The 25,539-nt window shown below is 46.0% G+C and overlaps 1 protein-coding gene and 1 non-coding gene across 2 annotated transcripts in view; one reads left to right on the forward strand and one right to left on the reverse strand.

Annotated features, from left to right (window-relative positions):
- The window catches only part of LOC144486489 (NACHT, LRR and PYD domains-containing protein 3-like), a 136,815-nt gene that overhangs the window by 34,840 nt on the left and 76,436 nt on the right, over positions 1 to 25,539 (reverse strand). The window contains exon 12 of the mRNA XM_078204533.1: positions 24,944 to 25,114. Coding sequence (XP_078060659.1) covers positions 24,944 to 25,114 — 171 coding nt within the window. The remainder of the gene's footprint in view (positions 1 to 24,943; positions 25,115 to 25,539) is intronic.
- Positions 11,482 to 11,642, forward strand: LOC144486491 (U1 spliceosomal RNA). Its single transcript, XR_013496271.1, has one exon. It is a non-coding gene; the product is annotated as a U1 spliceosomal RNA (small nuclear RNA).

A 25,539-nucleotide genomic window follows, 5' to 3' on the forward strand; every position in this document is an offset into this window, starting at 1 on the left:
GAGAAACAAGACAAAGAAGACAGGGGCATTATTAGTACATCAGTTAACTGGACTAATTGAGCAAGTAGTCGCCTCTACTAAAACGTGGAGTGAAGATAAAGAGAAGATTAGAGAGTTAGAATCCAGAGTAAGGGAACGGGAGAAATGAAACCAAGTGTAAGAAGAGAATCGATGGGGAGGGGAAACTGTTCCTCGACCTCCTAATGAGCCCACACGACAGGGAGAACCGCTTCTCCAGAGGAGTGGGAAGCGCTCGAACACAACTTAGTGCCAGTAACCCGAGGGGGAACAGATGCGCAGCCAAAAGCGAATTATAAACCATTCACCCCAGGTGAGAGACAGCAGATAATGGCTTCCCTGTGTAAATTACAACCGAGAAGCGCAAACACTAAATTCTGCAAAGAATTAGATACAATTTGGGTAGGACACCAAATACACCGGAGAGATGTACACCAACTGGTCAGGGCAGCCTGTCCAGCGGATAAGTGGAGGCAGGTAGCAGGTGGACCCGCCGCTCCTCCAGCACAGGATTATAGTGGGGGATGGTGGATACATGTAGTCGCCCTAACAGCAGAAATAGATGCCCAACAGGCACCCTTCACCCAGTTTAAGACAGAAATTCAGAGAGTTTTAGGGAATGCTCCTACTAACTGGAGCAGAATTACCACAACCAAGCAGCTAAAGGGGAAGGGGCTTCTGAATACGGGGAACGGTTGTTCCAAGTATATCAAGCATGCTCAGGGCAAGGAAACCCAGGTCATGGGGATCGAGCGTTCATCCAGGCTTTCAAGGATGAACTCTGTAGTGTTCACCAAGCCATCCTAAAAATGGGTGTACTTATGTCCCAAGATTACGATTAATTTGTAGATTGGGCTAGTGGCGTACCGGGAGGCGGAGAGGAGAAACCCCAGACAAGAGCAAGGCGAGAAAGAGTAGCTGCTTACAGTAACGGGAACGGAACTAAGTCCAAATTGACTTGCCAAAATTGGGGCCGACAATGGCACTTTGAGGGATTGCGGGGTCCCAAGGAAAGGAAACAGATTTGGGAGCAGTGGGAAACATTGTAGCCACTGTAATAAACATGGACACACAGAAGCAGTATGTTGGGATAAACATGGGAGACCCTCGACCCGATCCATGACCACAGCAGAACCGGAGGAACCAAGGAACCTCCGAGGTTAGCAAGATTGACGGTCTGCAGCCCCCAGTCATAAGTGTAAGAAGGAGGGAAGGATTTATGTGTCTGCACTAGTAGGCGGCAGGCAATGTGAGATGCTGGTGGACACAGGAGTGTCCATATCTGTCACCGACCTGCCCTTACCCACTACAAGTAAAATGATTTACCTAAGCGGGATAGGAGGGAACAAAACACCCAACTCCCTGAGCGAGACCACGTTAGTAGAAATAATTAATCTGTATATACCAATGAGGTTTTATGTGTGCAAAAATAACAAGGGTACAATAATGGGAAATGATTTAATGAAAGAATATGAGATTTTGATAGACTGTGGAAACGGAGAATTAATCTGGCCAAGACAGGACGGTCGGAAAACTAGAATCGGGAAACTCACATGTCACCTTGAAACTATTAAGGTCACCACCAGAAATTGGGAATTAGAGACAGGAGGGTCCCGTCCTCAGAGTATGGGCTAAAACAAAGTTAGACACCGGCTTAACTAAAACGGACCCAATAAAGGTACCGGGACCGGAGCAGAAGCCCCACCGACAAAACCCAATCAAACCAGAGGCAGAGAAAGCTGTAGTGGAGATAGTTAAAGGATTAGTGGAAAAGGGAATTCTGAGAAAAACCACAAGCACCACTAACTCCCCAACTTGGCCGCTGAGCAAACCTGACAGAAGCTATAGGCTCACGATAGATTACACCAGACTCAATAAAGTCACGTCCAAGTTGCACCCCATTGTAAAATGCCCCTCGACAATCCTGAATGGACTGTCACAGGAGCACAAAATATTCACAGTATCAGATACAGTAAACGGATTCTGGTCCCTACCCTTGGATCCCGAATCCCAAGACAAATTCGCCTTTACAGTCGGAGACAAACAGTACACTTGGACTCGCTTACCGCAGGGATACCACAACAGCCCCGCTATCTTCCATCGAGTAATGTGTGACATCCTGAACAGGGTAGAACTGCCAGAGGGTAGCAAGATCCTACAATATGTAGATGATATCTTAATAGCTTCAGAATCCAAGTCAGGACATCAAGAAGCACTATATCTAGTATTAACCGAACTAAAAGCCGCAGGGTTAAAGGTGAGCCGCAAAAAGACACAAATCGGGAAAACACAGGTCCTGTACCTAGGACACCTTATATCCCGAGGGCTTAAAGAAATGCCAACAGACTGTAAGAAGGCGGTACAACAAATGCCGTGACCCGTCACCAGAAGAGGGGTCAGAAAGGTGCTGGGACTATTTAACTATAGCCGAGGTTTTATCCCGGGATTCGCAAAATTGGGAGAACCTATACAAAGATTAGTCAAAGGAGGAAAACCAGCCTTAAATCCCATAGAATGGGGACCCGAGCAGGAAGAGGATGACAACAAATTAAAAACAGAACTCATATCAGCCCCTGGACTAGGATTACAAGATTCTATTCAGGACTTCCACATCCATTGTAGTAATGAGGGAGGGATCTATTCCGCTGAGGTAACACAGGACCATAGCGACAAAAGGAGACCCATAGGTTATTATTCAACCGCAGAAGGACCGGTAGTCACCGTACTGCCAAGGTGCACAGCCGCCTTGGATTGTGCCACCTGGGCCGTAAAGATTAGCAGCCAATAATAATGACAGGGAATATAATCCTTTACACCAAACACACCTTGGTTGAAATGTTGAACACGGGAAAGCTAAGGTCCGTCTCGAACATGAGAAGGGTTAATGGGAAGTTGTCCTCCTACCTCCAAGCAAATCCATAATAATAATAAGGGACACAGGGAATAACCCAGCAGAAGAGATTTTAGATACAGGAGAGCCATGCAATTGTGGGGATATAGATATGGACGTAGAAGAAGGTAGGATAAAGGATGTACCTTTAACAACAGCTGAAGAGACCCTTTTTGTAGATGGTTCACGCAAATATGTGGAAGGATCACCCCGGAAAGGGTGGGCAGTACAAAATGACAAATTAGAGACAGTGAGGTCAGAAAGGATTGACGGAGGTCTATCCGTGCAAGTGGCAGAACTAGTGGCACACACATAGGCACTAGAGTTACCTGAAGGCAAAATGGTAAACATATATACAGCTAGTCGATACACCTTCGGAGCCATACATGACAATATGACAGCATGGGGTAGAAGGGGGTTCATAACCACGGGAGGAACTCCTATTAAACACCAACAACGAATTGAGGCATTGTTGAAAGCTAGTGAGAAACCTCGAGAAGCCGCAGTAATCAAAATTAAAGTGCACCAGAAAGAACCAGGAAGAGATAACCCGGACTGGTTAAATTTCAAAGGGAACCAAGCCACAGATAGAGCAGCAGAGTTAGCCTTAAAACAGGAGACAGTTGGCGAGCTGCCAATAGCAGCAACAGAACAGACAGGAGATGAAATAGATATTCGGGACTTACATGAGGATATCTCGAAAGAGGAAGAGGGGAAGTGGGAAGCACAGGGAGCGATCAAAGGGACTGATAACATTTGGAGATGAGGAGATAAGGTAATAGCACCAGAGTGCATACAAAACACCCTATTGGAACTACACCATGGACTCTCACATGCGGGTAGAGAGGCCATGATGACAAGTATAGGAAAGGAATGGTGGTGGAAAGGAGTGGGAAGAGACATAGCCCAACAATGTCACCGATGCGTGACGTGTGCGCAACACAACCCTAGTCGACCCATAAAAATTAAGATGGGACACCAGCCGAGACCAAAGGGACCCTGGGAACATCTGCAAATTGATTTCACAGGGCCACTACCACAATCCCATGGCAAAACCTATTGTCTGGTTATTATAGGCCAGTTCACTAGGTGGGTACAAGCGTTCCCTTCTACAAATTGTATTGCTACCATGGTGGCTAGAATACTGGCAGAAGAGGTAATCCCTAGATGTGGAGTACCCCTACAAATCGATGCGGAACAAGGGACGCACTTCACTGTAGGGTGGTAAAAACTGTGTGCCAATTGATGGGGATGAAACAAAAATTCCACATCCCTTACCACCCACAGAGATCTGGAATCGTGGAAAGTATGAATAGAACACATAAGAATGCACTGGCTAAAGCCATACAAACATCGGGAAAAATGTAGACAGAAGTATTACCCACTATATTAATGAGGCTATGAGCTACCACAAACCGGACAAGCGGATTGACCGCTGATGAACTGATGACAGGTCGGGCCATGCAATTACAAGAAAGCATCATAGCAGGTGGGACAGAAGTAGGTCCACTAAAAAATAAAATCAGGATATATGTTTGGGAACTAAGCGCCCAACTAAAAGGGATGCGCAAATTGGTTAAAGATAAAAAAGAAAAAAAGGATGCACAAAGAGATCTTGAAATGCTCCCTGACGTCCCTTCAGCGGGAAGTTGCGTCCTCGTAAAAATATTACCTGACAAACCAGGGTTTGCACCAAAATGGAATGGGTCATATGAAGTTACAATTAGTGGAGACACCTGTGCCTGTCTATCCATAAGAGGGAAAGGTATATGGAAACATTGGACCCAGCTGAAATTACACAAAGAAGTGAATGAATGAATTAAAGTGACCAGATTGCTTTCCCCAAAACAGGTGAAGATTGCAAGCAAGAGTAAATGACGCGTTCGGGTTGACAGTATAACTTTTGAAAATTGTATAACTTACAGTATTAGAACATAGAACATAGAACAGTACAGCACAGTGCAGGCACTTCGGCCCTCGATGTTGTGCCGAGCTTTGTCCGAAACCAAGCTATCCCACTCCTTATCATTCTGTTGTGCTCCATGTGCCTATCCAATAACCGCTTGAAAGTTCCTAAAGTGTTCAACTCCACTATCACAGCAGGCAGTCCATTCCACACCCCTACCACTCTGAGTAAAGAACCTACCTTGGACATCCCTCCTATATCTCACACCATGAACCTTATAGTTATGCCCCCCAGTAACAGCACCATCCACCCAAGGAAATAGTCTCTGAACGTCCACTCTATCTATCTCCCTCATCATCTTATAAACCTTTATTAAGTCGGCTCTCATCCTCCTCCCCTCTAAAGAGAAAAGCCCTCGCTCCCTCAACCGTTCCTCATAAGAGCTACCCTCCAAACCAGGCAGCATCCTGGTAAATCTCCTCTGCACTCTTTCCAGTGCTTCCACATCCTTCTTATAGTGAGGTGACCAGAACTGCACACAATATTCCTAATGTGGTCGCATCAAGGTCCTGTGCAGCATAATCCCACGGCTCTTAAACTCAAACTCCTTTAATAAACGCTAACACACTATAGGCCTTCTTCACGAATCTATCCACCTGAGTGGCAACTTTCAGAGATCTGTGGATATGAACCCCAAGATCTCTCTGTTCCTCCACATTCCTCAGGACCCTACCGTTGACCCTGTAACCCGCATTCAAATTTGTCCGACCAAAATGAATCACCTCACACTTGTCAGGGCTGAACTCCATCTGCCATTTTTCGGCCCAGCTCTGCATCCTATGAATGTCTCTTTGCAGCCTACAACAGTACTCCACCTCATCCACTACTGGTGTCATCAGCAAAGTTACTGATCCACCCTTCAGCCCCCTCCTCCAAGTCATTGATAAAAATCACAAACAGCAGAGGACCCAGCACTGATCCCTGTGGTACACTGCTGGTAACTGGTCTCCAGTCTGAAAATTTTCCATCCACCACCACCTTCTGTCTTCTATGAGATAGTCAGTTACTTATCCAATTGACCAAATTTCCCTCTATCCCACATCTCCTTACTTTCGTCATGAGCCGACCATGGAGGACCTTATCAAACGCCATACTAAAATCCATGTATATGACATTAACTGCTCTACCTTCATCTTTGCACTTAGTTACCTCTTCAAAGAATTCAATCCAATTTGTGAGGCAAGACTTATCCTTCACGAATCCGTGTTGACGATCCCGGATTAAGCTGCATCTTTCCAAATGGTCATAAATCCTATCTGTCATGGCCTTTTCCATTAATTTACCGATCACCAAAGTAAGACTAAACCGGCCTATAATTAGCAGGGTCATTCCTATTTCCGTTCTTGAACAGAGGAACAACATTCGCAACTCTCCAGTCCTCTGGCACTATCCCCGTGGACAGTGAGGACCCAAAGATCAAAGCCAAAGGCTCTGCAATATCATCCCTTGCCTCCCAAAGAATCCTAGGATATATCCCAACTGGCCAGGGGACTTATCGACCCTCAGGTTTTTCAACATTGCTAATACATCTTCCCTCAAAACATCTACCTCCTCCAGCCTATCAGCCTGTATCACATGCTCATCCTCAAAAACATGGCCCCTCTCCATGGTGAACACTGAAGAAATGTATTCATTCATCACCTCTGCTATCTCTTCTGACTCCATGCACGAGTTCCCACTACTGTCCTTGACCGGCCCTAACCTCACCCTGGTCATTCTTTTACGTCTCACATAACAGTAAAATGCCTTGGGGGTTTCCCTTGATCCGACCCGCCAAGGACTTCTCATGCCCCCACCTAGTTCTCCTAAGCCCTTCTTTTAGTTCATTCCTTGCTACCTTGTAATCCTCAAGCGACCCAACTGAACGTTGTTTTCTCATTCTTACATACGCTTCCTTTTTCCTCTTGACAAGACATTCACCTATTTTGTGAACCATGGTTCCCTCACTCGGCCATTTCCTCCCTGCCTGACAGGGACATACATATCGAGGACATGCAGTATTTGTTCCTTGAACAAGCTCCACTTTTCATTTGTGCCTTTCCCTGAGAGTTCCTATTCCCATCTTAGGCTCCCTAATTCTTGCCTAATCGCATCATAATTACCCCTCCCCCAATTATAAAACTTACCCGGCCGTATGGCCCTATCCCTCTGCTTTGCAATAATGAAAGACACCGAATTGTGGTCACTATCTCCAAAGTGCTCTCCCACAAACAAATCGAATACTTGGCCCGGTTCATTACCCAGTACCAAATCCAATGTGGCCTTATGGGTCCGGACATGCTTCCGAAGCACAACGGGCCCAGGGGACATCAGCCAAGCTGGTAAGCGATGCAGTCTACGGTATATTCCGGGATGCTACTACATACGTGGATGTAATCGTGAGGCTCGAGAGACTGCAGGTGGTGCACGGGGGGCGCTTAAGTAACGGCGCATTGCAGACAGAGAGCGGGGAATAAGGGCCATCATACTGCAAAGTGACGCTCCTATGATGGGTGAGGAAATCTAACCCCAGCAGTACAGCTGCACAGAGTCGCAGCAGCACGAGGAGCCGAAAACGCTCGTAGACTTTGCCCTGTACAGCACCCAAGGACCGGCAGTGAGAGAGAATCCAAAGCCATGGAAATTGTCCGTCTCCAGGGCTGCACGGGAAGGGCACATCGACGTACTGTGCGAGGATCTATAAAACTCTCTGTGCTCCCGCAGTCGCAGAGACAGTTTTCTGCATGGTCGTTTACCTTAATCTCCATCATTGACTTGGAGAGTTGGTGAGGCTGAGATTGGTCCAGATGAATCGATGCAACCATCGAACCCGGTGAGTATTCATATTCGTCCACGTCTGATGACGTCACGGATGAAGTTTCCCGCTCGGCGCGCTTTGATGACGGCACCCAAGATGGCGATTTCCACGCCGCTGACTTTATCAAAGATGGCGATTCCATCGCAGCCACTGACTGCATCAAAGATGGTGGCGCCCGCGGAACACACGCGGCGCCACGAGGCTTCGCGATCGGCTTCGCCCGGCAGACTTTGACGAAATGGCCTTGCTTACCGCATCCGGAGCAGATCGCATCCTTCGCCGGGCAGCGACGCCGAGGCTGCTTGGCTAGGCCGCAGAAGTAGCATTTGGGCCCCGCTGGAATAGCTGCCGTGGTGGAACCGTCGATGGAACGGGGTGCAGGGTCGGCCCCGAGATTGCGGGAGGCCGCTTCTAGGGATTCAGCCATCATGGCCGCTTGCTGGAGATCCAGGCCACTCTGTTCAAGCAGGTGCTGCCGAATGTAAGTAGACTCAACACCCGCGACGTAGGCGTCCTGGATCACGTCTTCCGTGTTCTGAGCAGCTGAAACAGCCTTACCGTCGCAAGCTCGAGCTAGAACCCGCAGGGCGCGCAGAAATTGGGCGCACGATTCTCCTGGCTGCTGCCTGCGAGTAGCCAAGAGATGTCTGGCGTAGACCACGTTAGGGCTCTTTCTAAACTGCCCTTTTAAGAGTTCTATAGCGTCCACGTATGTAGTAGCGTCCCGGAATATACCGTAGACTGCATCGCTTACCTGGGCGCGGAGCACGTGGAGCTTATCGACGTTGGAGTCGATGGCCACAGAGGCATTGATGAAGGCTTCAAAACAGTCCAGCCAATGGTCAAATCTATCAGAAACTCCGACCTCTTGAGGGTCCAATGTTAACTTGTCAGGCTTTAATAGCTGCTCCATGTCGGTCAAAGGTAATGAATAAAATTGATGCGCTATCAATTAGGCAAAAGACTACTTGTGTGCCAATACAACTGTAGGCTTTTATTCATTACAGAACTAGGAGCATATCCCAACAGACAACCGACTTGAACTGAACAAGGGGGAGGAACCAGCCACCTTCATACTAGGTGACAAGGGGAGGAGCCGGCAGGGGATGTGTCCAGGCATGACAAACACACAACTGAAGTCCACCACAGTTACCCCTGGTGGACCCCTCATGACTTATACACAGTAGATACATCAGACACACCCTGTAAAGGACAAATTGGCAAATATAAAAGAGGTATACAGGTAAGATGTGTGGAACTTGTAAGTCCCACAGATCCTGTGTGCAGGGCGCTCCAACAGGTGGGAGGAAGAGCTTGCTCGGAGAATGCAAGCTATCCGCTTTGTTTTACGGGGCAGGGATGGGGATGTGTATATGCCTTGGTCCCCAAGAATGATTCCTGCGCACAGACGCAGTGTGTCCGTCAGCATTGTCGGGTAAATGGGGGTCAGTTGACTTGCACTTGTGATGAACAGAAATGGCAGAAAGTAACCGCAGGGAGGCAGCTCAATCGTGGACAGTGTAATGGGACTCATGTCAGCTCAGCCGAATGGACATACCCGTTTGATATTTACCAGGTGGTGGGATCAAACGGGGAGTCAAGTAAACTGAGCAATTGGCAGTATAAAGAAACTGATAATCGGGACACTAAATGCTACCGGGCTAAGAATGGATTTGTATTCCTCTTCAATGGTACTTACACGACAGAAACACCAATCCTCCCGATTCCTTTTTCTGTAGGAACAATAGGACCACTCACTGTTCCATGCCCTCAGAAGGGGCATATTTGGAGAAAGATAGTAACCCGGGCTATCAGCAATGAAATCTGTTCTGATTGGGAAACCCCGGGCACAATAGGATCATCACTGGGATAGGGGTTCCTTGGAGCCCTATCTCGGTGGGGGGCAGCAGGAGTAATTAGTGCAAAAAATAGGAATCATGTTGTTTGTGGACTAACAGTCCTGGGAAACAGCACTTCAAAAGCACTGGAGGCTGTCAACCAAGAAGTGGCTGAATTGAGATTATATGCATAGCAGACACGATATGCAGTGGACTACCAGTTAGCACAACAAGGGGGAGTATGTACAATCATAGGAAACAAATGCATAACCCATGTCACAGGCGAATTCTATAACATTACCCAAGTCATTAATAACATCAGAGAACAACTTGATAACTTCAGACAGGGACCCAAGAAAGGAAGTAGCTGGCTGGAATGGCTGATGGGGGGATCCTGGGGATCCGATTTACTACATGGACTGGTCATACTCATTTCAATTATAATTGTCTGTTGCCTAATTGTTGGATGCCTTAATGTCTGTTGTATAGCAATGGTGACATGAATTGTGCCAGGAGCCAGTGTAACCATCGATGAAGAATACATGATGGGAACCCCTGAAGATGATGAAGAAGGAAAGAAGATAGACCTCTACATGTGAAGATGCAGCTGTTGGTCTGGGGATTATTAAATCACAATCCTGACCAAAAAGGGGGGATGTTGTGGGGGAATTGAAATGATGGACACAGAATGGCTGCCTGGCACACAAAATGGTTAACCTGGGAAGGGACACTAACAGGCCTTTAGCACAGACAGTTACTTAGAAGTTAAAACATGTAGGATCCGAAATGCTGCAGGAAGCTGGTCAGAGCTTGAGTCACTTTAGATAAGGGCAGACCCAGAACAATGAGTCTGATAATCAGGACAGCCACAGATGGGGACATAAATACATAAATGTAACAAGATCAAACACTGAATGTATAGATCGAAACCAGTCATTGATAGAGGACATAACTGCATAAATGTATCCATTCTGTGGACAACGATATGTTAACTGTCCATGTACGTACATGTCTGCCTGTAACGATGTGTTAACTATCGATGTCCGTATCTTTCTACTCAACTTGTAACGATGTGTTAACGGCTAATGTCCGTACTGTCTATTGTCTAAAAGGTATAAAAATGATCAACTACCATTGTATAGTTGAGAATGTAGCTGCCAAGTACTGCGGAGTACCAGTGCTGTCTCCCAAAGCTTTGATCAAAATAAAACTGTATTGTTGAAACCTCCAAGTCTGACTCCGAAGTGGTAAATTTCCCACAACAGATGGGGTGCAGTAGTGGTGCATTATAGTTAGTTTAGCAAAGGTTTCAGTGTATTGTTAAAAGTTAATTGACTACCTTGTTATTCTGTTCATCTACATTTCTAAATATTAAAAAAAATAAAAGTTATGATCTACTGAGCCGGTGTTCTACTCTCAGACCTTCTGTCCAGTAGTCAGCTGGGAACATAACATTGTCAATAGGGGCAGAGAGGACAAGAGCAAGGAGGCTGTGCTAAACCTGTAAAATACACCGGTTAGATCTCAGTTCAGCGCGTCATACTTTAGGAAGGCTTAGAACACATTGGAGAGAGTGCTGAAGAGGTTTACAAGATTGGTAACAGACATGGGAAATTTCAGCCACGAGGTTCAATTGGAGAGGTTTTGACTGTTCTTCTTGGAGGGAAGAATGCTAAGAGGAGATTTGATAGAAATGTTCAAGGTAATGAGGGTGCTGGACAGAACAGGTCGCAAAAAAATGTTGCTGCTTGGACAAACATCAAGTACAAGCTTGAAAGTGAGTTGTAAAAGAAGCAAATGTTATGCGAGAAAAGCCTATTTGTTTTACACAGTGTCTGGTCCAGGTCTGGAATTGAGGTGGAGGCGATTTTACGAGGCTGTAGTCAGGACCATGGTGAATAAAACCACATGGGTTGTTGTACCTTAACAGGGAGGTTTATTGTCACAAACCTTACGCACACCATAAGGTTTAGTCCTTACCTGGCAGGGAGAGTCAATGATCAGGCAGGCAGATCTCCCAGGATGAGGCTGTCGCATTACACTCTGGGTGTGTTGACCCCTGCGATGTCTCAATGCCGGACATTGGACTGCACAAATTGCGGTAGTGGGGGAATGCGTTCGCACTCTGCCCCATTTATTTCAGGCAATGCTAGCACCATCTCCAGCAGGACTTTCAAACACAGCAGCTCTGGAGGGGGCAGTGAGGGAGCTCTGCATACTGAATGAGGGGCTGCAATTACAGAAAGCAGAGCAAGGGCTGCTCCCCAATCACTAATTCCTCCTGGAGTGGTTTCCCCCTGTTGCGCGGGCTCGGAGGGAGGTCCTGTTCCCTCAGGATGGGAGGAGGTTATCCCATCATTACAAGCCAGTCTGGATGGTCATTGCTGGGAGGTGAGCAGGTTTCAGACCTGCTTGCAGTTTGGAAAAGGATGAATGTCCTGATGTGATCTGCCACGGTGAGTGCAGCACAGCCTGATATGTGAAGAAGGATGTGTGAAATTGCAGAAAGGACATCTCCACCCAGACACTGGCAATGCAAAGGCAGCAGCATTGACTGTCAGATACATGTCCGTTAGGCTGGCACCAGCATAGGCTCGAGCAGGGTTGACCAACATATTCACTGGGCAAACACAAGTCAATGTTTTTCTCACTCAAGGGGCCGATGAGTAAATTTCAGAATGATAAATTTGGATAGAGCTGTGAAGAAGACCTATAGTGTGTTAGCTTTTATTAACGGGGGGTTGGAGTTTAAGAGCCGTGGGGTTATGCTGCAACTGTACAGGACCTTGGTGAGACCACATTTGGAATATTGTGTGCAGTTCTGGTCACCTCACTTTAAGAAGGATGTGGAAGCGCTGGAAAGCGCAGAGGAGATTTACCAGGATGCTGCCTGGTTTGGAGGGTAGGTCTGATGAGGAAAGGTTGAGGGAGATAGAGCTGTTCTCTCTGGAGTGGAGGAAGCTGAGGGGAGACTTAATAGAGGTTTATAAAATGATGAAGGGGATAGATAGAGTGAACGTTCAAAGACTATTTCCTTGGGTGGATGGAGCTATTACAAGGGGGCATAACTATAGGGTTCGTGGTGGGAGATATAGGAAGGATATCAGAGGTAGGTTCTTTACGCAGAGAGTGGTTGGGGTGTGGAATGGACTGCTTGCAGTGATAGTGGAGTCAGATACTTTAGGAACATTTAAGCGGTTATTGGATACCCACATGGAGCACACCAGGATGATAGGGAGTGGGACAGCTTGATCTTGGTTTCAGATAAAGCTCGGCACAACATCGTGGGCTGAAGGGCCTGTTCTGTGCTGTACTGTTCTATGTTCTATAAAGTTTGGCACAGCAGAAATTTCAATTAAGAACTAAACTGAGATATGAAAAGAAACACCTTGCTGAGCACAATAATGAGTAATAATTAAAGATGATTATTAGAGTTTAATCCTCATCAATCACAAATTGTTTCTCTCTCACATTTGCTGCAGATTGGCTCAAAAACCTATCAGCAGCAAACATGGGAAAGAAACGGGATGTGATTGGAGGAGCATCTCCATGCAGATTCTTCCATTCAAACTGAACTGTGTGACTGAGATTCTGGAAACTCGCTCCGGGGGCCGCATTGAGGGGCTTCGAGGGTCACATTAACTCCTTGGTCCACATGTTGGACAACCCTGGGCTTGTGCATGTGTTTGATGAGCGAGTAACAATTTATGTTACTCACTCACTCAGAAGGGAGGTGATCAACGCAGTGCAAGTAGATGGTCTGGGAAGGATAACCAGTTTGCGACAGGTAGGGATAGAGCGTGCAATCAAAAGAATGCACTCACAAATCGGGTCCATAAAAAGGCTAGCATAAAGACACTTTACCTGAATGCACATCGCATTCGAATCAAAGTGAATGAGTAGGTGGCACAAATCAGTACAAATGGGTATGATCTAGTGGCCATTACAGAAACGTGGTTGCAGGGTGACCAGGACTGGGAACTGAATATCCAGTGGTATCAGACATTTCGGAAGGATAGACAGGAAGGAAAAGGAGGTGGGGTAGCTCTGTTAATTAAGGATAACATCAGGGCGGTAATAAGAGATGATATCGGCTCTAAGGAGCATAATGTAGAATTGTTGTGGGTGGAGATAAGGAATAGTAAGGGAAGAAAGTCACTGGTGGGCGTGGTCTATAGGCCCCCAATTAATAACTTTGAGGTGGGTCGGGCTTTAAACAAGCAAATAATGGATGCGTGCAAAAACGGAACAGCAATAATCATGGGGGATTTTAACCTGCATATTGATTGGGTGACTCAAGTCTGACGCAGTGGACTTAGACGCAGTGGACTGACGCAGTAGTTCTTAGAATGCTGTCGGGATAGTTTCCTCGAACAGTATGTTACAGAACCTACGATGGAGCGAGTTATCTTGGATCTGGTCCTGTGTAATGAGACAGGTAAAATTAATGATCTTCTTGTGAGGGATCCTCTTGGAATGAATGATCACATTCTGGTTGAATTTCTAATACAAATGGAGGGTGAGAAAGTAGGGTCCCAAACCAGTGTCCTCTGCTTGAAAAGAGGGGAGTACAATAGGATGAGGGCAGAATGGGCGAATGTGGACTAGGAGCGCAGACTAGTTGGTCGGACAGCTGAGCAACAGTGGCGGATTTTGAAGGAGATTTTTCTCAATACTCAGCAAAAATATATTCCTGTGTTCAAGAAGGAATGTAAGAAAAGGGATAACCAGCCGTGGATAACTGAGGAAATAAAGGAGAATATTAAATTAAAAACAGATGCGTACAGAGTGGCCAAAACTAGAGGGGAATTAGAAGATTGGGAAAGCTTTAAAAAACAACAAAGAACTACTAAGAAAGCGATAAAGAAAGGAAAGATAGATTATCAAACTAAATTAGCACAAAATATAAAAACTGATAGTAAAAGTTTTTTACCAACATATAAAAAGGAAAAGAGTAGCTAAAGTAAGTGCTGGATACTTTGAAGACGAGAAAGGGGATTCAATAATGGGAAACGAGGAAATGCCGTGGCCTTAAACAAGTTTTTTGTGTCGGTCTTCACGGTAGAGGACGCAAATAGCTGACCGAAAATTAACAGTCGTGGGGCTGTAGGGGGTGAGGTCCTTAAAATGGTTACTATGTCTAAAGAGGTAGTGCTTATTCGGCTAATGGGACTAAAGGTAGACAAGTCCCCGGGCTCGGATAGAATGCATCCCAGGGTACTGAAAGAAATGGCTGAAGTAATAGCAGATGCGTTGGTTGTAATTTATCAAAATTCGCTGGACTCCGGGGAAGTGCTGGCTGATTGGAAAACAGCTTATGTGACGCCACTGTTTAAAAAAAGGAGGTAGACAAAAGGCGGGTAACTACAGGCCGGTTAGCTTAACGTCCATAGTTGGGAAATTGCTGGAATCCATCATTAAAGAAGAAATAGCAGGACATCTGGAAAAAAATGGTTTGATTAAGCAGACGCAGCATGGATTCATGAAGGGAAAGTCGTGTTTGACGAATTTACTGGATTTTTATGGAGATGTAATGAGTGCAGTTGACAGAGGGGAAATGGTGGATGTGGTGTTTTTAGATTTGCAGAAGGCGTTCGATAAGGTGCCTCACAAAAGGTTGCAGCACAAGATTAAGGTACACGGAGTTGGGGGTAAAGTGTTAGCGTGGATTGAGGATTGGCTATCTAACAGGAAGCAGAGAGTTGGAATAAATGGGTGCTTTTCTGATTGGCAGTTGGTGACGAGTGGCGTACCGGAGGGATCAGTGCTGGGGCCTCAACTGTTTACCAGACACATAGACGATCTGGAGGAGGGGACTGAGTGTAGGGTATCAAAGTTTGCGGATGACACAAAGATGAGCGGGAAAGCGATTTGCGTGGAGGATGCGGAAAGTCTGAAGAGCGATTTGGATAGACTAAGTGAGTGGGCGAGGATCTGGCAGATGGAGTATAATGTTTACAACTGTGAGGTTATCCACTTTGGAAGGAATAATCGTAAAATGGACTATTATTTAAATGGTGAAAAATTATAACATACTACTGTGCAGAGGGACCTGAGGGTCCTTGTGCATGAATCGCAAAAACTCAGTTTGCAGGTGCAGCAGGTGATCAAGAAGGCAAATGGAATGTTGGCCTTTATCGCGAAGGGGATGGAGTATAAAAGCAGGGAGGTCTTGCTGCAATTGTACAAGGTACTGGTGAGGCCGCAACTAGAGTACTGTGTGCAACTTTTGTCCCCTTATTTGCGAAAGGATATATTGGCCTTGGAGGGAGTACAGAGACGGTTCACCAGTTTGATGCCGGAGATGAGGGGGTTAGCTTATGAGGAGAGATTGAGTAGATTGGGCCTGTACTCGTTGGAGTTTAGTAGGCTGAGGGGTGATCTGAGAGAGACATATAAGATAATGAAGGGGCTAGACAGGGTAGAGGAAGAAAGATTCTTTCCACTTAGAAAGGAAACAAGTACTAGAGGACGCAGCCTCAAAATAAGGGGGAGTCAGTTTAGCACAAAGAACATAAGAACATAAGAAATAGGAGCAGGAGTAGGCCATCTCGCCCCTCGAGCCTGCCCCGCCATTCAATAAGATCATGGCTGATCTGACGTGGATCAGTACCACTTACCCGCCTGATCCCCATAACCCTTAATTCCCTTACCGATCAGGAATCCATCCATCCGCGCTTTAAACATATTCAGCGAGGTAGCCACCACCACCTCAGTGGGCAGTGAATTCCAGAGATTCAACACCCTCTGGGAGAAGAAGTTCCTCCTCAACTCTGTCTTAAACCGACCCCCCTTTATTTTGAGGCTGCGTCCTCTAGTTTTAACTTCCTTACAAAGCGGAAAGAATCTCTCCGCCTCCACCCTATCCAGCCCCCGCATTATCTTATAAGTCTCCATAAGATCCCCCCTCATCCTTCTAAACTCCAATGAGTACAAACCCAATCTCCTCAGCCTCTCCTCATAATCCAAACCCCTCATCTCCGGTATGAGGCTGCGGCCTCACCAATGCCCTGTACAGGTGCATCAAGACATCCCTGCTTTTATATTCTATCCCCCTCGCGATATAGGCCAACATCCCATTTGCCTTCTTGATCACCTGTTGTACCTGCAGACTGGGCTTTTGCGTCTCATGCACAAGGACCCCCAGGTCCCTTTGCACGGTAGCATGTTTTAATTTGTTTCCATTGAGATAGTCATCCCATTTGTTATTATTTCCTCCAAAGTGTATAACCTCGCATTTATCAACGTTATACTCCATTTGCCATATCCTCGCCCACTCACTCAGCCTGTCCAAATCTCTCTGCAGATCTTCTCCGTCCTCCACACGATTCACTTTTCCACTTATCTTTGTGTCGTCTGCAAACTTCGTTACCCTACACTCCGTCCCCTCCTCCAGATCATCGATATAAATGGTAAATAGTTGCGGCCCGAGTACCGATCCCTGCGGCACGCCACTAGTTACCTTCCTCCAACCGGAAAAACACCCATTTATTCCGACTCTTTGCTTCCTGTCGGACAGCCAGTCCCCAATCCACTTTAACACACTACCCCCAATTCCGTGTGCCCTAATCTTCTTCAGCAGCCTTTTATGGGGCACCTTATCAAACGCCTTTTGGAAATCCAAAAACACCGCATCCACCGGTTCTCCTCCATCAACCACCCTCGTCACATCTTCATAAAAATCCAACATGTTCGTCAAGCACGACTTTCCCCTCATGAATCCATGCTGCGTCTGATTGATCGAACCATTTCTATCCAGATGCCCTGCTATCTCCTCTTTAATAATGGATTCCAGCATTTTCCCTACTACAGACGTTAAGCTGACCGGCCTATAATTACCCGCCTTTTGTCTCCTTCCTTTTTTAAACAGCGGCGTAACATTAGCCGTTTTCCAATCAACCGGCACTACCCCAGAATGCAACGAGTTTTGTTAAATAATCACTAACGCATCCACTATTACCTCTGACATTTCTTTCAATACCCTGGGATGCATTCCATCCGGACCCGGGGACTTGTCCACCTTCAGTCCCATTAGTCTACCCAGCACTGCCTCTCTGGTAACATTAATTGTATTAAGTATTTCTCCTGCTGCCAACCCTCTATCGTTAATATTTGGCAAACTATTTGTGTCCTCCACCGTGAAGACCGACACAAAAAACTTATTTAAAGATTCAGCCATATCCTCATTTCCCACTATTAACTCCCCCCTCTCGTCCTCCAAGGGTCCAACATTCACTCTAGCCACTCTATTCCTTTTTATATATTTATAAAAACTTTTACTATCATTTTTTATATTAATTGCTAGCCTAGCTTCATAGTCTATCCTTCCTTTCTTTATCGCTTTCTTAGTCTCTCTTTGTTGTTTCTTAAATTTTTCCCAATCACTTGTTTCTCCACTATTTTTGGCCACTCTGTACGCAGCTGTTTTTATTTTAATACTCTCCTTTATTTCCTTCGTTATCCACGGCTGGTTCTCCCTTTTCTTACAATCCTTGTTTTTTGCTGGAATATATTTTTGCTGAGAACTGAAAAGGATCTCCTTAAAAATCCTCCACTGTTCCTCAGCTGTCCTACCTGCCAGCCTGCTCTCCCAGTCTACCTTAGCCAATTCATCCCTCATCCTATCATATTTCCCTCTGTTCAAACAGAGGACACTGGTTTGGGACCAAACTTTCTCCTCTTCCATCTGAATCAGAAATTCGACCATATTGTGGTCACTAGACCCAAGAGGGTCCTTCACAATAAGATCCTTAATTCTACCTACCTCGTTACACAATACCAGATCCAAAATAGCTCGTTCCCTCGTCGGTTCCGTAACATGCTGTTCAAGGAAACTATCCCGACAGCATTCTAAGAACTCTTCCTCCATTCCACCCTTACCGACTTGAGTCTGCCAGTCAATGTGCATGTTGAAGTCCCCCATGATTATTGCCATTCCGTTTTTACACGCATCCCTTATCTGCTTGTTTATAGCCCTCCCTACCTCAACATTATTATTTGGGGGCCTATATACCACACCTACTAGTGTCTTTCTCCCTCTACTATTCCTCATCTCTACCCATAATGATTCCACGTTTTGTTCCTCAGAGCCTATGTCATCCCTCAGTACTACCCTGATATTATCTCTTATTAATAGCGCGACCCCACCACCTTTTCCTTCCTGTCTATTCTTCCTAAACGCCTGATACCCCTGGATATTCATCTCCCAGTCCTGGTCACCTTTCAGCCACGTTTCTGTAATGGCCACTAGATCGTACCCACTTGTGCTGATTTGCACCATCAACTCATTTACCTTGTTCCGAATGCTTCGTGCATTCAGGCAAAGTGTCCTTATTCCAGCTTTTATCTGGATCCGCTTTGATGAGTCGCGAACACGCTCTCCCTCTACTCCCTTATCTAAATTACTGCCTTCATTCACTTGCACCCTCTCCTCTACCATTAATTTTGTAATTCCCCTTACCCCTGCATCCTACCCCCCATCAATTAGTTCCTTGATCCCAGTCAACTCTTCTAGCTCCCCTCCCCCCAACCTATCTAGTTTAAATTCTCCCCAGTAGCCTTAGCCAATCTACCGGCCAGGATATTGGTCCCCCTGTGATTCACGTTCCACCCGTTTTTTGTATACAGATCACCCCTGCCCCTAAAGAGGTCCCAATGGTCCAGGAACCTGAATCCCTGCCCCCTGCACCAGTCCCTCAGCCACACATTCATCTTCCACCTCACTCCATTCCTGCCCTCACCTTCCCGTGGCACAGGCAGTAATCCTGAGATTACTACCTTTGCTTTCCTCTTTCTCAGCTGTCTCCCTAATTCCCTGTACTCCCTTTTCATGACCCCTTCTCCCTTCCTACCCACATCACCAGTACCAATATGTACCGCTACCTCAGGCTCCTCTCCCTCCCACCTCAGGATTTCCGGGACGCGACTAGCGACATCCTGGATCCCGGCCCCAGGGAGGCAGACCACCATGCGAGACTCCCGCCTGCCTCCGCAGAAACGCCTGTCTGTCCCCTTCACCATCGAGTCCCCGATTAATACCGCCTTCCTCCTCTTTTCCTTAGCCCTCTGAGTTACAGGGCTGGACTCCACTGCGGAGACACGGCCACTGCTGCTTCCCCCAGGCGGGCTGTCCCCCCCAGCAGTACTCAAGCAGGAGTACTTGTTGTGCTCTCAACCACCCTAGCCTTACCCTTCCTGGCCGTCACCCACTTGGCCTCCTCCCGTGGCCCTGGTGTGACCACCTGATGATAGCTCTTGTCTATCACCTCCTCATTCTCCCTCATCAGCCTAAGATCCTCGAGCTGCAGTTCCAGTTCCCTAACACGGTCCCTCAGGAACCGCAGCTCGACACACCCCTCACAGATGTGGATGTCCGGGAGGCCAGATGCCTCCAGCACCTCCCACATCCTACACTGGGAACAGCACACTGGTTTCACACTCATACTGGACACTTTATGTCAAGTAAGACAGTGAAAAGTTAATAAGAATGTAAGGAAACAAAAACTCACCCCTGCTCGTCCAAGCCCTGTGGGCCAAAGCCCTGACAGCTCACTCAACTTCCCACTCACTCTGCTGCCCGCTACGATGCTGCCCGCTGAATACTTTGGTGCACTTTTAAACCCTCCAAAAACTTCCCCAGGCCTCTCCAAGCCCTACTTCCGGTTTTGAAAAAACCTCCAATTTTAAACCCCAAATTAACTGAAAAAATAAATAATTAATTAAAGTCAGAAAACCCACTCTCTTACCCTCAGCCTGCTCCTGAGAACAATGAAGGTGAGGAGGAACTTCTTCACTCAGAGGTAGTGAATCTCTGGAATTCTCTGCCCATTGAAGCAGTGGAGTCTACCTCGTTAAATATGTTTAAGTCACAGGTAGATAGATATCTGATCAATAAGGGAATTAAGGGTTATGGGGAGTGGGCGGGTAAGTGGAACTAAACCACTATCAGATCAGCCATGATCTTATTGAATGGCGGGGCAGGCTCAAGGGGCAAGATGGCCGACTCCTGCTCCTATTTCTTATGTTCTTATGTGCTTGGAAAGAGAGCAAACATCATCAGGGAATGAGTGAAGAAAAGTGGAGAAATCCACATATTGCAATCGTTATGCCAATGGAAGATGAAGTGCTGGATCAGGAAGGCCTGGGGGCAAAGTGGGTAATTACTGCTGGTGAGATGGGTTGAGTGGGTGGCCTAATGAATGGGCACAGGAGAGCATCTGGTGAGGACACAACATCGAGCTTGTTTATCCATCACTGGTCACAGAGAGCAGTCTGAAGGACGTATTGGGATAAGAACAAAATAACGAGGAGCAGCAGAAGGCCATTCAGCCCCTCGAGCATACTCCATCACGGCTGATCTAATTATAGTCTCAACTCTTTTCCCCGTAACCCTTGATTCGCTTCTCAATCCAAAATCATTCTGAACTCAGCCTTGAATATATTCAATGACTCTGCCGCCACTAGTCTCCAGGGAAGAGAATTCCACTGACCAGCCACCATCTAAAAAATAAATTTCTCCTCATCTCAGTCTTAAGGGACTGACAATTACATTTTCAAATCTATCCCCTTGTTCTTGTCTTTCTTACAAGAAGAAACAGCCTCTCAGCAACCACCCTGTCTCATCCCCTCAATGCAATCATCTTTTAATCTTCTGAACTTTCATAGATATTGTTCTAATCTGCTCAAATTGTCCTCGTAAAATAAACCTCTCCATCCCAGGAATCAGCCGAGTGAACTTTCTCTGAACTGGTTCTAATACAATTCTATCCTTATTTAAGTAAAGAGCTCAACATTATACACATTACTCCAGTTGTGTACCAATGAAGTTCGTGTAAAGCTGCAGCAAAACTTTCTTACTCTTACCTCCCATTCCTATTGCAGTAAGAACGTTAAGAAACAGGAGCAGGAGTCATCCATTCTGTCCTTCAAATCCACTCCATCATTCAATGTGACCATGGCTGATCCTCGGCTTCAACACCATTTCCAGCATTATCCCTGCATTCCTTGATTCACCAGCATTCCAATGGGAAACAAATACCCCTCATCTCAGCCTTAATAACTGCCCCTTATTCTCAGACTGTGTCCCAGGTTTCAGACCCTCCCGCAAGGGGAAACATCCGTTCTGCATCTGGCCTATTGAACCCCGTAAAATAGTGTAGGTTAGAATAAGTTCAGTTATCATTCTTCTAAAGGCCTGAGAATAAAGTGTTTTTGTTCCTCATAGGACAACCCATGCGGCACAACGGTAGCACAGTGGTTAGCACTGCTGCTTCACAGCTCCAGGGTCCTGGGTTCGATTCCCGGCTCAGGTCACTGTCTGTGTGGAGTTTGCACATTCTCCTCGTGTCTGCGTGGGTTTCCTCCGGGTGCTCCGGTTTCCTCCCACAGTCCAAAGATGTGCGGGTTAGGTTGATTGGCCAGGTTAAAAATTGCCCCTGAGAGTCCTGAGATTCGTAGGTTAGCGGGATTAGCGGGTAAATATGAGGGGGTAGGGCCTGGGTGGGATTGTGGTCGGTGCAGACTCGATGGGCCGAATGGCCTCCTTCTGCACTGTAGGGTTTCTATGATTCTATGATGCTTCTATGATTCTGTCCCTGGACCGATTTTAGTGAACCTTCTTTACATGCCAAGTACATCTTTGCTTCGGGCAGGAGAATAAAACTGTACACAATACTACAGGTTGGTCTCAGCAAGGCTGCATATAATTGCAGGAAGACATCTTTTCCCTCAACTCAAATCCTCAACATTATACACATTACTCCAGTTGTGTACCAATTAAGGAATAATGGCTAACATACCATTTGTTATCTTAACTGCTCACATCTTAGCTTTCAGTGCCTCATGAACAAGGACATCAAAATATCTTTGGAGTTGTCTTAATGTCTGTTGTTTCTACAAAAGTAGATAACTTCACATTTTTCCACCTTGTAGTCCAGCTGGCAAACTTGTGGCCACTCCCTGAGCCTCTCCCACATCCCCTCGAAACATTTTTGCATCCTCCTCACAATTCAGGTTTTCACCTAGTTTTCTATGATTCGCACATTTGGAAATACTATATTTGATCCCCATATCCATATCGTTGATATAGATTCTGAATAGCTGAGACTCAAACACCGATCCCTGCCGTACTCCACTCGTTAGGGGCTTTCAACCCAAAAATAGCTCATTTATTCCAACTCCTTGTTTCTGTCCACTAACCAGTTCTCAATCCATGCTGGTATATTCCATCCAATCTCATCTTCTTCAATTTTCTTTAATAACCTCTTGTGTGTGAATCATGCAACTACAGATTCCCTAGTGTTGGAGGTCGGCATTCAGCCCATCAAGACACTCTGACGTAATATCTTATCATGGTCCATTCCCCACAACATCACAAATTTACTCAGCCTAATCCAACTAACCTACACATGTTGGGACACTAAGGGCAATTTTACACGGCCAATCCATCTACCATGCATATCTTTGGAGTGTGGGAGGAAACCGGAGCACCCAGAGGAAACACACGCAGACACGGGGAGAATGTAGAAACTCCACACAGTCACCCGAGGCTGGAATTGAACCCGGGCCCCTGGCTGTGATGTAACAATGTTAACCACTGTGTCACCATGCCAGCCTTTCATAAATCCATGTTGGCCCTGTCTAATCCTGCCATTAATTTCGAAGTGTTCTGTTATCACTTCCTTTATTATAGATTATTATAGGATTTTCCATACCATCAATGTCAGACTAATAGATCTGCAGCTGCCCAGTTTCCCGCAACCCCACATATTTACACCGCTAATCCACCAAACCTACATATGTTGGACACTAACGGGCAATTTTGCATGGCCACCCCACCTAACCTACACAGATTTTGGACTGTGGGAGGAAACAGGAGCAGCCAGAGGAAACCCACACAGACACGGGGAGAATTTGAAAACTCCACAGACAGTTGCCGAAGGCTGGAATGAATCCAGAAATCTGACGCTGTGAAGCAGCAGTGCCAACCCCGGTGCCACATCTTCGCTTAATCTAATACAGTCCTTGAATTCGCAATGGTTGGAACACTTCTGCTGCTGTTTTTCAAATGAAAGGAATCTATTTTTGTTGGAAATGCCACACAGCTTGTTTTGTGTTTGGCACTGGAACGTGCTTCCCCAAGCAATTGCTTGAATACATTCTGTGAACGAAGCTTATATTCAACTTTTGACAATCTGAGCGAATTATACAGTAAATGGAAGAAGCCATAGGAGCATTGACCTGCAGAGGGATCTGTGTGTACAAGTCTACAGATCTCTGAAAATGGCAACACACGTGGATGAGGTGGTCAAGAAGGCAGACAGCATGTTTGTCTTCATCGACCGGGGCATCACGTATAAAAGTTGGCCAGTTGTGTAATAGCTGTATGAAACTTTAGTTGGCCACATTTGAATATTTCTTGCAGTTCTGTTCGCCACACTACCAGAAGGATGTGGATGCTTGGAGAGGGTGCAAAGGTGGTTTACCAGAATGTTGCCTGGTCAAGGAGGGTTAAGGTATGTGAAGAGGTTGGATAAAACCGGATTGGTTTCACTACGGAAAGGGAGGCTGAGGGGTGACCTGATGGAGGTATCCACAATTATGGAAAATTTTCACACAGAGGGTGGTGGGTGCCTTGAATGCACTGCCAATGGAGATGGTGGAAGCAGGCATGTTACCAATGTCCAACATGCATTTTTATAGACACATGAACAGGAGACGAACAGAGCAATTGAAACTGCAAATGGGCAGTAAGTACTGGGCCGGAATAAGGATTAGGAGTCGCCGCAGGTTTGGTGGACCGAAGGGCCTGTTACAGTGTTAGATTGTTCTTTGTTCTTCTTCGTATAAGATTAAAATCACCCACAATTATTGCAGTATGTTTTTACAAGACCCTATTATTTTTCCTGGGTACTGTGTCAGAAATTCCGCATATTGTTAGGGGTCTATAAATGATTCCCACAAGTGATCTTTCAACATTGTTACTTCTTATCTCTACCCAAACTGATTCTGCATCTTGATCGTTGGAACTAAGTTCACCTCTCGCTACTTACTGTCATCTGGTACTAACAGTGAGACTCCACCACCATGTCCTGTCCTCCATTTACTGTCATCCACTCACTCTCCCCCTTTTCACAAATCAATGGATGTTGTGCCCGGGGAGAGCTGTGCACATCTGAGGAGGAGGAGAGGATCTCAGAGGGTGCACTGTAATATTATTCACCCACACACTCGACATAAGGATCTGAGGGACTGACATCCCATTGCTCAGGGATCAGAGAGAGAAGCAATAGGAGTCAGAGGAAAAGCAACTTTCCTTATTCATAACTGACGCCAATCGTAATGGGCAGTGTTTTTTTATACAAATACCAGTGGTGAAATTATATTGTTGAATATTCAGTTATTATAAACACAATCTCACACAGTCTGGCACTCACTGCAGTTTCTGTATTGTACATTCCAGATTCCTCAGAGCCACCGACAGCCGTTTCACTCCGGAATCTCCCAGTTTATTGTTACCCAGATCGAGATCTATCAGTGAGCGGTTTGTACTGAGAGCAGAGGCCAGGTCCTCGGCACAAGAATCGGTGAGATCGATACCAAACAGACTGGAGATCAGAGAGAGAAAAATAACAGGAATCAGGGTAAATCCCCAGTGTTTTTTAAGAATAAGATTAACAATAATAATGTACAGCCCGGTAGATTCAAGAATCACAACTTCAGTTGATACAGAAAGCAAAATTCTATTGATGCTGTAAATCTGAAATATGAATATATGCTGGAGACACTCAATAGGACAGACAGTATCTGTGAAGATAGAAACAGATTTAGTTTGAGTTCAATTAGCTAAATTTAGAATTTGGAAGTAGCAGTGAATTAAATTATTTTAAGGGACAGGGAGCTGGGGATAGGATGGTGGCAAGGAAAGAACAAAATGGAAGTGCTGGAGTGATCAAATGTTAAAAAGGATGATGGTGAAAGGGAAAATTACAGGATTCCCATGTGTTTACCCTGAGGGAGGGACATGGGATGG

The sequence above is a fragment of the Mustelus asterias genome, unplaced genomic scaffold (assembly GCF_964213995.1).
Source record: "Mustelus asterias unplaced genomic scaffold, sMusAst1.hap1.1 HAP1_SCAFFOLD_366, whole genome shotgun sequence".
Taxonomy (NCBI): domain Eukaryota; kingdom Metazoa; phylum Chordata; class Chondrichthyes; order Carcharhiniformes; family Triakidae; genus Mustelus; species Mustelus asterias.